This window comes from Strix aluco, chromosome Z (genome assembly GCF_031877795.1).
Source record: "Strix aluco isolate bStrAlu1 chromosome Z, bStrAlu1.hap1, whole genome shotgun sequence".
Classification (NCBI taxonomy): Eukaryota; Metazoa; Chordata; class Aves; order Strigiformes; family Strigidae; genus Strix; species Strix aluco.
This window is the reverse complement of record NC_133971.1, coordinates 92,131,643-92,147,179: the sequence shown is the minus strand read 5'-3', so window position 1 is coordinate 92,147,179 and position 15,537 is coordinate 92,131,643. Positions and strand designations below refer to the sequence as shown.

The 15,537-nt window shown below is 41.0% G+C and overlaps 1 protein-coding gene across 6 annotated transcripts in view; it reads left to right on the top strand.

Moving 5' to 3' along the window:
- Nucleotides 1-15,537, top strand: part of EPG5 (ectopic P-granules 5 autophagy tethering factor) — a 59,319-nt gene that overhangs the window by 16,063 nt on the left and 27,719 nt on the right. For 5 of the 6 annotated variants that reach the window (XM_074813694.1, XM_074813700.1, XM_074813697.1 and 2 more), the window contains 10 exons: nt 2,799-2,953; nt 3,535-3,675; nt 3,886-4,050; nt 5,274-5,396; nt 6,942-7,201; nt 10,711-10,851; nt 11,341-11,485; nt 12,320-12,517; nt 13,042-13,152; nt 13,924-14,043. In XM_074813694.1, the coding sequence (XP_074669795.1) occupies nt 2,799-2,953; nt 3,535-3,675; nt 3,886-4,050; nt 5,274-5,396; nt 6,942-7,201; nt 10,711-10,851; nt 11,341-11,485; nt 12,320-12,517; nt 13,042-13,152; nt 13,924-14,043 (1,559 nt within the window). The remainder of the gene's footprint in view (nt 1-2,798; nt 2,954-3,534; nt 3,676-3,885; nt 4,051-5,273; nt 5,397-6,941; nt 7,202-10,710; nt 10,852-11,340; nt 11,486-12,319; nt 12,518-13,041; nt 13,153-13,923; nt 14,044-15,537) is intronic. The other variant, XM_074813696.1, reaches the window with a different exon arrangement.

Genomic DNA, 15,537 nt, shown 5'->3' with positions numbered 1-15,537 from the left:
GGTATGCTGATGCAGGGTATTTTTATCCTCTTCATTCTCCTCGATGGGTTATGTCAGCACAATACCATTTTTCACAAATGTCTAGACAGGGAATATCAACAGTTCTTTCAGTGAATTCCCTCTAATCTTCTGAAATAGCTTCTTTTGACTGACACCAGTATAATGCTGACTTAATTTCCTGTAATTCATAGCCTAGAAGACCACGGCTTTAGCATTCTCTTGGGAGACAACCTTTGCTATTGATTTCCCTTCCCAAATTAAGTTTGGGAAATATTAAGAGTGGTGAATCTACAGGTGGCAGCAAACCTTGGTAACTGATGGAAGCTTTTGGCTTGCATGAATAGAGGTGGGAGCATACTTGCTTTTAAGCGATATTAATAGCATGATAAAATGGAGTGCAGTGATGGAGCTGCACTTACTAGGATGACCTCTGGACTACGAGAGCCACCAGATATAAAATAACCCCCTGGGGAAATATGGGAAGTCTGGTTACTTTTGAGGTATTCTTGAGTGGACCAAATGCTAGTAAGCCTACTGCGGAACACACATTTTCATTGACAAGCAATGACCTAGTAGTTTCTTCTTTCTGTTTGATACCTGTGTGAGTACAAGCATGTGTTCTCTGTAAGTTTTATAAATACAGGATTAACAGTTTTGTATTTGTTTCCGTTGCAGTTGGCAATGAGAACCTGCTGAACAACATTTCTGGTTACAGTTTCTTTACTGCCAGTACCAAGATTTGAGGTGCGATTGACTTTTAGGGTCTCCCTGAACTTGAATTTTATTGCGATCAGATGTGCAGAGGAGGAAGGGAATTGACTCAAGTAGCAGCTCTGTGGTGAATGTGTCATTGCTCCACTGAGAGGTGATAAGATTTAGGTGAAGTCTCTCTTCCCTTTTTCCTTGTCCCAGTCCTTCAGTCCCAAGCTATGGCTGGCTGGGCATGGGTTTGAGGTTGGTGTGGGGTCTGCAGTGTGTGGAGCCCACAGATGACCCCAGGTGCAGTGAAGAGGAAGGTGCAGCTGAAACAAGAAGCTGGGAGATTGCAGAGCTGTGACTTGCAGCAGAGAAGGTCTAGTGCGCATGTGCTCAGCAGCTGGCATCCTCCTTCCATTTATGGTCTTTGTTCTTAACTTCACCAGATCCTTTTTTCTCTTCTGTCCCCCTCCAAACCCATTCTCTGTTGCTTAGTGGGTCTATGCCTAATGAAACACAGATGCAGACGTCACTGTGCTAATAGCTGCATAGTCATTTGTTCCTGTGTGTCCTACCCCTTTGCTATGCTGTGGGACTTTCTGCTATGCCTTTATTTATGGTAACGGCATAGTCTTTTTTTTTTTTTTTGGTCCTTCTGCATTACCTTAAAAAACCCCAAAACAACGACAAAAAACAGAGTGCTCCATAACTTCTGCTATAACGATAAAAGTTAGCATTAGCAAAGGGAGATGAATGGATGAGACATCCCCTGTATGTCTGTTGTATCTATCAGGAGTGTAGTTTATCTTACTACATGGAAAAACTATTTACTGAAATTGCACAATCCTAGTACGCTGTTCATGAGGTATTTTGGCTGTACAAATCTGACCTTCTCAGGTTGAAGTACAGTTGCAAAATGCTTGAAAGCCCTTAAAATAGAATGTAACCTAAGTGGAAGTGTTTAATCACAAGCATGCTGAGTACTTGCTGGTGCAGGTTAAGTAGCTGAGTGCCACAATGAGTGCTTTTTCAATATATTCAACTACTATGATAAGATCACTGTTAAGCAGTGTTTACTGGCATGTTATGCTTCAGAGGAGATAGGCCACTCTCCAAACCATTTTACAGCTTAAATGCAGCTTTAAATACTTATTTTGCTGCACAGACTGTATTTAAAGTTATTTGGAAGAAATAAAAAATATTTTAACGTCCTGTTCAGGTTCCTTTTTTACCCTTTCCTTCTTGTTGTCCCCTACCATGAGGAGTGAAATTTTTATTTGCATTTGGTAATGTGTCACTCCTGGGTTTAAAGAGGAAACCTGCCTTGAATTCAAATGAAAGCATCTCTTACCCTTCCTGTTCTGTGCAACTTTAGTTCTCTGTTTTCAGAGATATGTTCCAGACAAGTGCGTTCAATAATTCTCTTGTTTTGAGTTTGAGAAACTGAAACTGACCTTCCCTTGTAACTCTTGGACGTAATCTACGCTCAGGGCTAGATGCTTGAAGTATTTTTATTTGTAATCTGCATAAAATGATCTCCCAGTTTAATTGCTGCTTGAGATCATGGTATGTGGAATAGGCAGAGTCTCTCAGCTTGATCAAAACCTCTCTGCTGTGCTTGGATGGGCTTATTTTTAATCTTGTCTTGACTGTGTGCTGATTAAAACTGGAAATGTTTCATATAATTTGTACTTAATCTATGGAATTATTTGCTCTGATACGTAATGGAAGCCAAAACCATGATAACATTTTTAAAAAGTAAAAAGATTCAAGCAGTTCTTCCTGTGGATGATGGACATTGCAAGTTACAATAATATTAAAAATTGAATTCCAACTGATCTTGAAGCAGTTTTAGCTTTCATTATGAACACTAGTGTATTTACTGAATCATACGGACTCACTGCATATTATGATGTGTCTTGTACCTTATTTTAAAGCAGCTGATACCAGTCACTTCTGAAGAGAGGATACTAACCCAGTGATAATTGCTTTGTCACTGATTCCTTCTCTGGGATTGGACTGTCAATAAATACATAAATATTGATGATGTATGTCCTATAACACTTCTTTTATTATACTTCTTTCATGTGATGTTTTTCTAGACCCAGAGCATCTTGAGACTTTTGAAAAGTATCTCAAATCAATGAACTGCTCAGAAGAAATTTGTCTGCTCACCACATTTGCTCAGATGGCACAAACCAAACGGGCTGATGTTGATGAGGATTTTATCAAAATCATTGTTCTGGAGATATATGAGGTGAGTAATATTACTGGTCCAATCAGGAAAACAATGAATGTGCTCTTTTCCTAAGTGACAGGTGTGAAACAATCGTGGCTTCTGTAGTTTGTTCTACCATGGACCTAAGAAAGTGCTGCTTCTGAAGTTTATAATCTCGTACTGAATTAAAATATTGTGAAATGCATGTTTTTCTGGGACAAAACCCAGCTTTTCTGTAGACCAAGCCAGAATGAAACAAATGAACAAAAATATCTTTGTTTTGCTTTTTTTTTTTCTTGCACAGATCTAACTTGTAACTCTGAAATTCCTTGTGTGGTGTTTTTTCTGTTGTGGTGTGTTGTGTTTTTTGGTTTTTTTGGGTGTTTTTTTTTTTTTTAGTGTGTGTTGGTGGTGTTCCTATGTTTAGTTTTGGACTTTTTTGCACTGATGTAATAATTTTGTTATCTTCTAGGGCCATCAGTTTCAGTTTTAATATTGGCATTTATCAGCTTTGTCCAGGATCACCAAGAGCAATTTAGTTTGTATTTTCCAAAAGACACTTTATTGTGGTTAGTGAAGGTCAGCCATAACCAGTAACTTCTCTCTGCTCATCTTCTCAGGTGTCTTATGTTAGTCTTTCCACAAGAGAGACATTTTCAAAAGTTGGTCGAGAGCTCTTGGGAGCAATTGCCAGCATCCATACACAGATTATTTCTGTACTGCTGGATCGAGTTAGAGACACCATCGAGAAAGTTGGCATGGTAAGTGCTAATGTCCATCTAAAGCAGGCACCCAGTTAAAACCAGAGGCCGTACAGGACTGTGTTATAAGATACAACTTGGTATGAATGGATTATGTTTAAGACCTGTCCATATTTTTTTGATCATTTCACACTTTAAGATAGAAGGGCATGATGATGATTATTGTTTATACTGAGTACTGATAAGCCTTTTTCTTTTCTACCCTCAAAGGTTTCTTTATATCTGTTTAAAGAACTACCGTTGTACCTGTGGAAGCCTTCTTCGTCTGAGATAGCACTGATTCGTGACTGGTTATTAAATTACAGTCTAACGACAGTGGAGAATAAACTAGCCTGCATTATCTTGGAAGGGCTAAACTGGGGATTTGGTGAGCATGTATGTATTAAAAACAGGAGACCTGAACTTGGTCAGTTTTACAGAGTAAAAGTGTTGCTTAACCTGGGACTATAACTGAATTTGAAAACAGTTAATTACATGCTTTTATATGGTGGCTGTACTCTTGGTGGCATAGGCTGGGAGCTTCACAATAATTTAGCAGCATTCTGCCTGAGGATTTGCTTGTGTTGCTGTCTTGTAGTGCTGCAACTGAGATTAAAAAAGATAATTAAGCAGGAGTTTTCTCTCTAAACAATAAAACAGCTGACAAGACAATTTTTGAGTCGCTTGATTAAGATATCTCTGGCTGCAGAAGTAGAGGAGTCCTCCAGAAATGTGCATGAGACTGGTGTGACTTTAGTTTGCAGGCTGGTATCCAGGTATATTTTTCACATTGCAAGAAAACTACTGACTGAAATCAGAGATGTCAAAGCCCTGAGCATTATTTCCATGATTGGAAAATATTCCCTAAAATGGGTTACTCCAGGAGCTCCATCAGCTCAGGATCCAATTGAGGGTGAATGTTTTTTTCAGAGAGAAACACAAATAGATTGGAGGGAAAAAATCCTGTTTCCTGTCTTCAGTGATCCATTTTAGCGTTGTAATCTCTGCTTTGTTTGTATTGAACTATCTTCTTTGTTGTGCTGATATTTGTAAATGAAGATTGCTGTTTTCTCCCTGTTTCTTGATGACATGCAAAACCAAAGGAATGATAGGAAAAATTAACCGTGAGGTCTTTGCTGTGCTATAACAGTGTCAAGTCTGTATGCTTTGATATGGGGAAAAATAGTTCTTTGATGTGGCAATTGATAAGAGGAATTACTATGTTTTGACAGAAAAAACATGGTATGTTGTGGTTTTGTTTTTAAAGGCAATATTTCCAGTGTCTGTACTGCCATCTTTGGCTATAATATCTTTTGGATATAAATAATCTTTGGATTAATTGCTAGAAATCCACCAAATGCACATGAGAACTGATTATGGTCACTTCTTTTCTGGAAATAATCTAGCTGTTGAGCTTTATATGCCCAGTGTAAGCTCATTATTCTTCAATGTTGAGCTGAAATTTTTCTTACTGGCCAAGATTTTTGTCTAGGTATTACAATACTCAATCTCTTTCTGGCTGTTCAAATCAAGATTTATCTCTCTGTAGTGCAACTGAATGATGCAGTTTTAGAGAGCTTTTAAAGAGGTAAAGTTTTGTCATGCAATTCTGTTTTTAGCAGGATGCTCTTCATCTGGATCCAGCTGTCCACTCTGAAGTTGCATTGATGGTCCTGGAAGCATATCAAAAATATCTTTCCCAGAAACCGTATACTGGGCTGCTTTCTGAAAGCATAAAACAGGTATGCCTTCAGAATTACAGGGAATAACTTACTCAGTGACAGATACGAAAAACTGCAGGCCTAGACCTTGTTTTCTTTTTTCTTTTTAAAAGGTTTGCTATCTTGATACTGCTAGAACATCATAATATACCAACTCTCAGTATTTTTGCACCCACAGACCTGTTTGAAGATACTGTTAGACTTACGCTGAACATCTATATGAGAAATAGAAATTTTGTCTCCCTTGTAGGTTTGCATTGTTATCCAGCCTGTAGTTTTGATATTTGCAAACCATTCTTGAAAAGCATGCTTTTACTCATGAGGAGTTGGCCAGTACTTGCTTAATGAAAGACTACTTACTATTACTGGTGGACTTAAGAGACATCCTTCCTGTGTCTCTGGCTCTTAGTCTTACCTTATTTAAAAACTCAAGATTTTAGGAGCATTTCAGTAATGATCCAGTGCTGTGTTACCTCAACACCCTACACACATTTATTACAGTGATTTTACAGCACACTGGTGACTGAGGAAGGTATGGCTCCAGGTTACAGAAGGGGAACAGAAGGATAGAGAGATCAAGGTTAAAAATCCATTTTTTAAATACTCAGTCCAAGATGCTTCTATTTATTCAGAGCTGAATTGTGCTTTGTCTTCTCAGTGTTTCTTGTACAGCGCTTTCTTCTCCCCTCCTCCCCTGTGCTGCTTTTTCCTAGTCTTTCCACACTTTGAACGTTCCTTGTTCTTTGCTCTTTTCTGACTTGTTTCTCTGCTCTACTTAATCATGGTTTGTTGCCTTGTGCCAGCTAGATGAGTTCTCTTTTTAAGGCTATTTCAGCCTTGGTTGCCACCTGTGATGTGACAAGTGTGTCACAAGACCGTGAATTGGTCTTGACTTGCATGAGCTTGTAACTGGAATTTGAGAGAAAAGAGGTTCTTGTACCCCCACTCTGAGAGGATGAAATATCTGCATTGACTTTCAGCTCCACAATTTACATTGGTCTGTCACTGCATGTTTTGCCTAAAGACTTATAATTCCTTCTGATCTAGACAGGGTCTTCATGAGAATGGACACATCTATATGACACACAAACTTTGTCCACATTACAAGCTTCTTTCTAAGGAGAGGATGACAGGTTTTTGGCTTTTTGTTGACACATGGGTGGTTTTTTGTTTGTTTTTTTTTTTCTTTCACTGGTGGTCTTAAACATTATTAAACGTTTTGTGTGGAGTTTTTTTTAAGTAGTAAAAATAAAATCTAATCCAAGACTGATACCTAGTTTGGGAAACTTCAGCCAAACAGTGTAGGTTGATAGCCTTTACCAAAAGGAATGGGTGGGGGAGAGGGGTGGTAGAAACCAAGGCCATAGAAACAGATTTCGGATAAACTTAACTGGTGGTGCTACGTGCTGTGTCTGAAAAGTAACTGCTGTTGCTCTGATCTCATGTCACAGTGTTGTGATAGAAGAGGAAACTCATCCAAAGTTGACCCAAATCCTAGACTAGTGCCATATTTGCTGTAGTATGGCTGTGCTTCCTCTCATTCCTGTTCCTGCTGATTTGTTCCAGGTCTCCTACTTAGCCAGCATTGTTCGTTACGGAGAAACACCAGAGACTTCCTTCAATCAGTGGGCATGGGGTTTGATTTTGAGGTTAAAGCTTCACAGAAATGACTGTGGCATGCGGCATGGCTGGCCTGCCGTCCCTGCGTCTGACAGAGTGCTCGACATGACGGAGTCGGTCACGCTTCACCCCCTCCTGAAGGCTGTTAAAGCAAACATCCCTGTTGGCTGCTACCTGGCGCTGGCAATGACCACGCTGGGTCACAGGTAAGTGTGTTTTTTCATGTTTGCATTGGTTGGATGGCCCCAGTGACTGAGCAACCTACCTCATGATGAACTGAGGGCTGTTAACTACTTTATGCGTGTTTGAAGAATAGAGGACTTCTGATTGAAGGGACTGAGAGGTCTTTCAGGGATTGTAGTGTCAAACAATATGCCGTTTCCTTTATTTTGCTAGTTTTTGCCTTCTGCATGTTAGGGTCAAAATCGTCATTAGAAATAGTATTGCAGTTGAGGGGTTAGCATGATTGCTATGGGCAGGAATAACTTTTAACCACACTTACTGAAAGGGTTATTCTACAGGTAATTATTTCTAGCAGTGCTGCAGCAGACTATTCGGAAAATAGTCAGGATTAAAAAACCACTCCTGCTGGTAACGATAAATAGAGTGCTTTATAACCCTGATACTGAACCTCCTAACCCTGAATGTGTTCCAGCACCGTCTTTTCCAGTGCTTTCTGCTGGTTTGTAGGTAAGGTTCTTGGACACAATCAGATGTATAGTTGATTGAAGTACAGAGCCAGGCATAGATTAATCAATCTCTTCCAGGTCTGTCTTCCCTGAATCTGTCATCTCTTTAGTTATCTCTTACTCATATTCAAAATTTGGACTTACTTTTCTTCATATAATATTGCTTTATTCTTTTGAAGAGAAATTGTCTTGGCTTTCTTCTCCTCTGTGGTGGGTTGACCTTGGCTGGACACCAGGTGCCCAACAAAGGTGCTCTATCACTCCTCAGCTGGACAGGGGATAGAGAACACAATAAAAGGCTTGTGGGTAGAGATAAGGACAGAGGGAGATTGCTCACCAATTACTGTCCTGGGCAAAACATACTCAGCTTGGGAAAAGTAATTTAATGTATTGCCAATCAAATCAGAGTAGGGTAATAAGAAATAAAACCAAATCTTAAAACACCTTCCCCCAACCCCCTCCTTCTTCCCAGGCTTAACTTCACTCCTGATTTCTCTACCTCCTTCCCCCCAGGATCACAGGGGAATGGATGTCCCGATCCAATGTCGGGGGAGGTTTCGATACGATCCCAGGAGCGAGATTAAGACACAAACGAGGTCAAATGCTGTACACCCAAAACAGGTTTTTATTATTAAAAAAGTGAAGAGGGGTAGCGATAGGACAGAATGGAAGGAAAAGACAGAAATAAAGCAAGGATGCAGGATAGGGCTGCAAGAATGGTCACCACCATGGATCCAGCGACGTCCTGTTGGTCCTCAGTCTTCAGGTCTTCGGTGGTGGGTGCACACGGATCTGGCTTCGGTGGTGGATGCACACTGAGCAAAATTTTCTGCGGCCTTTTTAAGTTCATCATATCCACTGATTAGCATATCTGCCTATGTTTAGGTTTTTTTCTCTGGTCCCACAGGTTTTGTTGCATCTGACTTCAGGGCAGGAACGTTTGCCTCTTGTCAGTTCATTAGCAAGGCATGCATGGGGTCTGGCCTACACAATAGAGCCACAAATGGCTGCAGGATGGGGCCAACTCAGTACAGGTCTGCCCCTTTGAGGCTTGTCTAAAGAGTCTGGACAGTGCAACCGCAAGGAAGTCGGGGGGTGCATCCTTCAATACACTCCTGCTTCTCTGGGCGACATCCCCCAGACCAATTCACAGGCCGCAGCAGCTTCTCTTGGAGGTTTGCAGACACAAGCAAGCTTTGAGACACTCATAGGACATTTCAGTCTCTCACAATGGAGAATGGAGATTGTGGTCAGTTCATCACCCATTTGTCTCTGCTGCTCTTTCCTCCTCAGGGGGAGGACTCCTCACGCTCTTCCCCTGCTCCAGCGTGGGGTCCCTCCCACTGGAGACAGTCCCCCGTGAACATCTCCAACGCGAGTTCTTCCCATGGGCTGTAATTCTTCACGAAGTGCTCCAGCGTGGGTCATTTCTACAGGGCGCAGCCCTTTAGGAACAGATTGCCCCAGCGTGGGTCCCTCATGGGGTCACAAGTCCTGCCAGCAAACCTGCTTCAGCATGGGCTCCTCTCTCCGTGGGGTCGCAGGTCCTGCCAGGAGCCTGCTCAAGCGTGGACTTTCCACGGGGTCACAGCCTCCTTTGGGCACATCCACCTGCTCTGGTGTGGGCCTGCAGGTGATCTGCTCCCCTGTTAACCTCCATGGGTGCAGGGCACAGCACCATGAGCTGCAGAGGAATCTCCACTCCAGAACCTGGAGCACCTCCTCTCCTCCTTCTTCACCGACCTTGGTGGCTGCAGAGTTGTTTTTGTCACATATTCTCACTCCTCTCTCCATCTGCAGTTGCCTTTGCACAGGGTTTTTTTTTCCCCCTTTCTTAAATATGTTACCCCAGAAGCGCTACCACCATCGCTGATGTTCTTGGCCTTGGCCAGCAGCAGGTCTGTCTTGGAGCCGGCTGGCATTGGCTGTATGGGACATGGGGGAAGCTTCTGGCAGCTTCTCACAGAAGCCACCCCTGTAGCCCCCTGCTACCAAAACCTTGCCACTCAAACCCAATACATTCCCCAAGCCATTGCTTGATGCTAAGGTTATGCCATAGATACATACACGCTGCTTCAAAGCACTAGGGTAATTTGAGACTGATACGAAGGTATTCTGGTTTGAGAGTGGAAATTTTTACATGAATTTGAGCGTGGAATGAAAAACAAGGAACTTCTTTAGTTTTGTGGGTGGCTTTTTTTTTTTTGCTTCCACTGCCCCTGGTTTCGCCTTGCAAAGAACTATTTGACATCCCTCTCCTATCTAAACAATAACACTGATATTTATCACATGCAAAAGTTCAGGGCCAGTTATCTTCATGAGCAGAGGAAACAAAGAGCTGCAGTGTATGCTAGTGACTTAATACAATATTTCATTTTCACAATCTCAGAGTAGAGACAGGATCACTGTTTTACATCTTTGCCTAATGTGCAGCTCCTTCTCAGTTAGCAAAACTTGATGCAGAGCAATGTACCAAATAAGTTGCTGCTAGTGAGTTTTCTGTATAGTAAGGGTGGGATTCACCTCAGCTGACTGCCACCATCGAAGTACCTACTGTAAGGAAACCCTCTGAGCTCCATCTGTAGGTAGTGAAAAAAGATGTCCAGAGCATCATCCATCCTGAGGAGATGTCAAAGCTGGGTAATACGAAACTCCCTCTGCAGGTTCTTCCTTTGCCTGCAGAGGGAGGCTAGTTGGCTAGGTTAGGCAAGAACACTGTGCTTTAAATTGGTTGAAACTTGGTGGATGAAGACCAGCATTTCCAGTGACTTTTGGAAGACAGGACACAAACCCCCAGAAGGGCAGGCAGTACTTGCCAAATCTGTCAGTAATCGAATGACTCGTACAGCTGAAGGAAAAAGCTATGTGGATTTAGCAGTTTAGGATTTCAAAGATGAATTGTAAAGATATGAATGTCTTTACATTTCACTTCACAAAAAAAATACAAAACACCGTCTCCCACTCTGCTGATAGTCAATGTATCTTTATTTATTTGCCTGTGTGTTTGGTTTTTTTTTTTTTGACAGCATTGAGAAGTTCTGTGCTGAAGGGATCCCTCTTTTGGGTGTACTCGTCCAGTCTAGATATCTGAGAACAGTAGTCCACGTGCTGGATAAAATTTTACCCTTATTTTACTCTTGCCAGTATTATCTCCTGAAGAATGAACAGTAAGCATTTTATGTTCCTAATATGTTTATTGATAGAGAACAATGAAAGTTAATCTTAACTGTTAAATTTATCAGGCTTCATTCTGGGTTTTGCATCCAGTGATAATGTGATGCAGATGATGGGGAAGTAAGTCTGGTTTGTTTGCCAAGTTACTTTTTGACATTGACTGTGGTTGAGGAATTAGTCGTGGAAGTGTGTCCTACTGACATGACGTGTATGTTCGTCACTGTTGCTGGGCCACAGCTGTATTTACAAGTGTTTAGATGAGTGAGAAAGACAAGCGGGCGATACTAGTTAACTGTGTCCCTGCTGGGAGCATTCTCAAGTGCTGGAGCATTCTCAAGTGAAGCATGGTTGTGAATTAAAGTCCTTGTATATGGGTGTCACCAGTGCTGTTGAGCTGGTTTTAAATTCTCTAGAAGCGGGTTTTCTGTATATTATGCAGTAGGAGAAATTTTAGAAATAATGTCATTTGTTGTCATCCCTAGGTTTTTATCTTACGTCCAGCTGTTCCTTCATCTGGATAGTGGAGTCCCTCAAGGTGTGACCCAGCAGGTTACCCATAAAGTAACACAGCACTTGACGGGAGTGAGCTATGGAGAAAATGTTAAGCTGCTCAGTAGTATGATACAGGTAAGAATTTTTTTTTTTAAAGAAAAAAAAAAGTGGGAGTGAGTTTTTAAAAACAGGTATGCTTTTTTGGCTGAGTTAGGGTTTAAGGTTAGGAGGGATATTGAATTTGCAGTTCTGTAGCCACAGAGTGCCCTGCATCAAGCATGAATAGTTGGATTTGGTTCTGCTTCTGCTTAACTTGCCTAAATCTGGCAGTGCGCCTGACACTGGACATGACAACAATATGTGCCTTCCAGATTTCTTGGAAAATGCATTTTCTAATACCAGGTCAAAACTGCCTAAAAAAGGGAATGTAATATGCAGCACTACTTTTTCTCCTGTGTTGATTGAGGAATGCAGCTTATATATTAAAGTTCAAAAGCTTTTCTTTTGACTGTTAATTTATGGCTGTGGTATGAGAAAATGTTGCTGTATTAGGGGACAGTAGTATTTTTAGTAAGTGCAGAGAGGTCAAGAACCAAGGCCCGCTAATGTTAGAGAGCATTAAGGACTAAAAGGAAACAGACCTACTCTGGTAAGTCCTTTTGCAGGAATAGCAGGGTACACTTCAGAAATAGGTGCCGTTTATACCTGCAGGTCACGGGGGTCCTGCTTATGGCTTTTGCCTGTTTTTGCTGATTGCACAAGATGCTCAGCTCTCCAGGCTGCAGAATCTGCAGAAATTTGGAGGTTGGAGATGACAGAGCTGTTTTCACATAGGCATAGAGAACACTGTTGTAAATAATTTATGTTAAGGATAGGCCCACAGCCTTATGTAAGTTAAACAGTTCTTCAGTAAATTCTTCTTAATTGAAGCTGCAATCTCTTGCATAATTTTGCCCTTTAATTTGGCAGACTCACATTTTTCTGAGTGATCAGCCAAACGGAGTGGGGCCAGCTGCAGTACTGGAATTCTGGGTTCAGGTCCTCACCAGCCAGCAGCTGTGGCACAGGGACCGGGCAACACTCTTCTTGCTGGATGACTTATGTAAAGCTGCTTTTCAGTACAGTCAAGAGGACTGCATACAAAAGCTGCTTTACCAACAACACAAGGTAAACTGGTGCTGTATTGGTGTGGCTGTTGAGTAAATGGTCAGTTTGTGTGTTGCTCATTCTAATTTTGGTGTGGATATATTTTCCTGAAATGCAGTAAGAACAGTCATGATGATGAGTGAGAGTAGGGTTATCTGATTTGTCTCTGAGTAGGTCAAGATTGATGAAATGTCTGATAATAGCAATAAAAACCTATTTGGAACACAGATTTCATTCATATGAGTTATAGTATTTTAGTTTGTGGTCTTTGCATTTCAAACGTTTGATAGTGTGTTTAGAACAAAAGTAGAGCTTCCTCTCCTGAAAAAAACAGACACTATCACTATAACAGAACCTTTTCACTGAAAAGAAATAAAGTACAAGCAGGCATGTCAGTGGTGGCTGGCTGAGCTAAGGTTGGGAAGTAGCAACATGAAACAGAAAGGAAGGAACCCGAATGAAGGCAGAGTGGCATACCTGTAGCTTGTAAATCTTCTGTTAGGCTGCTTACAAAAAAAGCCTGAATATCATGTGTTCCCATGCAGAATGCTTTGGGCTATCATTGTGACAAAGGTCTGCTATCTTCACTTGTTAGCTGGATTGTGGCAGGCAATGTGACACCTTCCTTCGTTGAGGGCAACGCCAATTCCTCTCAGGTAAGTGGTATGAGAGTGTTGTATGAACAACCCCGGGATATATGCAGGTGTCTAGGGTTTTTTTTTTCTGCTTTTGCAGGTTTTTGCAGACTTTCTTTCGTTTCCTCTTTCTTCCTATCCCAGTGTTCTTGAGTTTTCTTGTGATAAAATCCTAATTTAGCCAAAGAGAATGCTGTCAGTTTATTACACTAAAGGGAACATGGACATTTTGCACAGAGGGAGTTTGTCTGATCTGTGTCCAAGAATTCATATAATAGGATTTATTAGTTAAGATTTCTTTTAACTTTCAATTGTTCTTGGTTTATTTAACGAGAGAAAAATATGTAAAGCATGACTTTTCTATTAGTCTTTATCTGGTAAATATTTTGAATACTAGTTGTTTTCTCTCTGCTTAAGGAAGTTCCTCATTAGAGCAAAAAGAGGAAAAAAACCTGCGTTATGCCAAGTGAAGATGTGTAGTGCAGGGGGGAGAGAGGAGATCATCTTTTACTGGGTTTGAGTAGGTTGTTTCCTCCAGAACTTTCTGGATAATTCTGTCAGTTGTCCCTGGTTTCCCCCGTCTTTCCCAAGACTACAAAACACAAAGGAGAAGTTTGAATGTAGATAAGGAGGAAACTGGTTTTCAGTTTTCTTGTCAAGATATGATACTGCTTTTGCAACTTGGTAATGAAAATCTGACAAAGACATATTCCTCCTAAGAAAACAGCAAGCTTCCTGATCCTACTCGTGCCACTTTATTATCAGTGTTTCTGTTATCACTGTGTTGTACAGGTCTGGTTTTCATGGATGGTGTTAAATATGGAGTCAATATTTGAAGAAGACTCACAGCTTCGCAGAGTTGTGGAGGGGGAGTTAGTTATTAATGCGTTAACTCCTGATCAAGCTTTGAAGGTGAGAGAACTGTTCAACTGGGGAAAAGTGTTCTCTTGTATTGTTTAGTTTTTATTCTATGTACTTTTTCTTCCCAGGATAAAAGCATAACTAATGCTTTGTCTGGGTTTCCAGGAGAAAATTATACCTCGGGGAACTTTTCTTTGATATTTTGAGTTGAACATTTAAAAACTACCATGCAAATATCTGTTTTCTAGTATACTGTTATTTACAAAAAACTTCAGTCACTAGTTGGTACTCTTGCATGACTTTCTGGGCCATTTGAATGCCTCATGACCTTCACTGGATTTATTCTATACCACTGAGATGAGGAGAGCAGATATTCTTTATTCTACAAGTGGGAAAATGTGTCTATATTTCAAAGAGCATTTCTTAGATGATCTGAATTTTGCAGAAGTCTGGGCTTTACTTTTTTCTGTATTTGACGAACTATTTTCCAATATTTTCGGAACTATTTAGGTCTCTCCCTTAACAAGACACATAGTCAGGTGTGCTTTAAGCCATGTTGCAGCATTTTCCAGGTTCTTTGCCTAAATTCAATTAGAAATTCTGGAATGAAGCAAGTGGAAACCAAAGTTGTCCAGTCTTGATGTATAACTTTGAACCTGTCCTTCACCCTCAACTGTCTCAGTGTGTTTTAATGGAGAAGAGAGTCTAGAAGCTCTATGACAATAGGTTGGCTTGGGCTATGTCCAGACTGGTATATGTCTTTTATCCTTGGAGACTAGTCTGGAGCACATTTGTCTCTTGTCTTGCATGCTTCGATTTAGCTGGAAAACAGTGAGACAGTATGTGGGTTGGGTGTGGAAAAGGGTGCTGAGGATTCCCAAGGTCTAATGTGAGGTACGAGTAGTGCCAGGATCTGTGCTGAGACCTGGGAACTCAGAAAAACCTCCCGTTCCCCTGCTTCAGGCACAGTCCATGCGAGCTTGACGTATGACTTATTAATGATTTAGTGGGTCTGTGGAGTAGGATTCCGTGTTGCTAATACAGAGTGCCACTGCTCATACTTTACTTTGCCTTTGTTCTGCTTTTGCAAAGAGAAATTTTATTTTTCTTTTTTTTTTCCTTCACATTAGTTTTATTTTACCTTTTAGATTTTCATCAGGGCTGTTTAGAATGTAGTCTGGAAAAAGCTAAAAGTAGCATGCTGCAGGATTCTGCGTCCTCACATGGCTTAAGACTTATTTTTATTGGTTGGAATGTGCTGTGTACTTCACTGTTGCTGCTTTGTTCTCTAACATCACCGCTGTTATGGAAGTCTAAACCAGGAACATCTACCACTGTGAGGAAGAACAGAAATTAACTGTAATTAACACCAATGGCCCATATGTTGGCCTTGCATCCCAGAGCCATCATGCTAATTCTTTTTTTGAGCATCAGAGGCGTAGCACTGCTCTCTAGCACCTGTCCAACATAACTGTGAGCTGGACAGCTCTTCCTCTAAGACCTGAAACAGATGTGTGAATGCTTCCAAAGTTTTCTCCTCCGTAA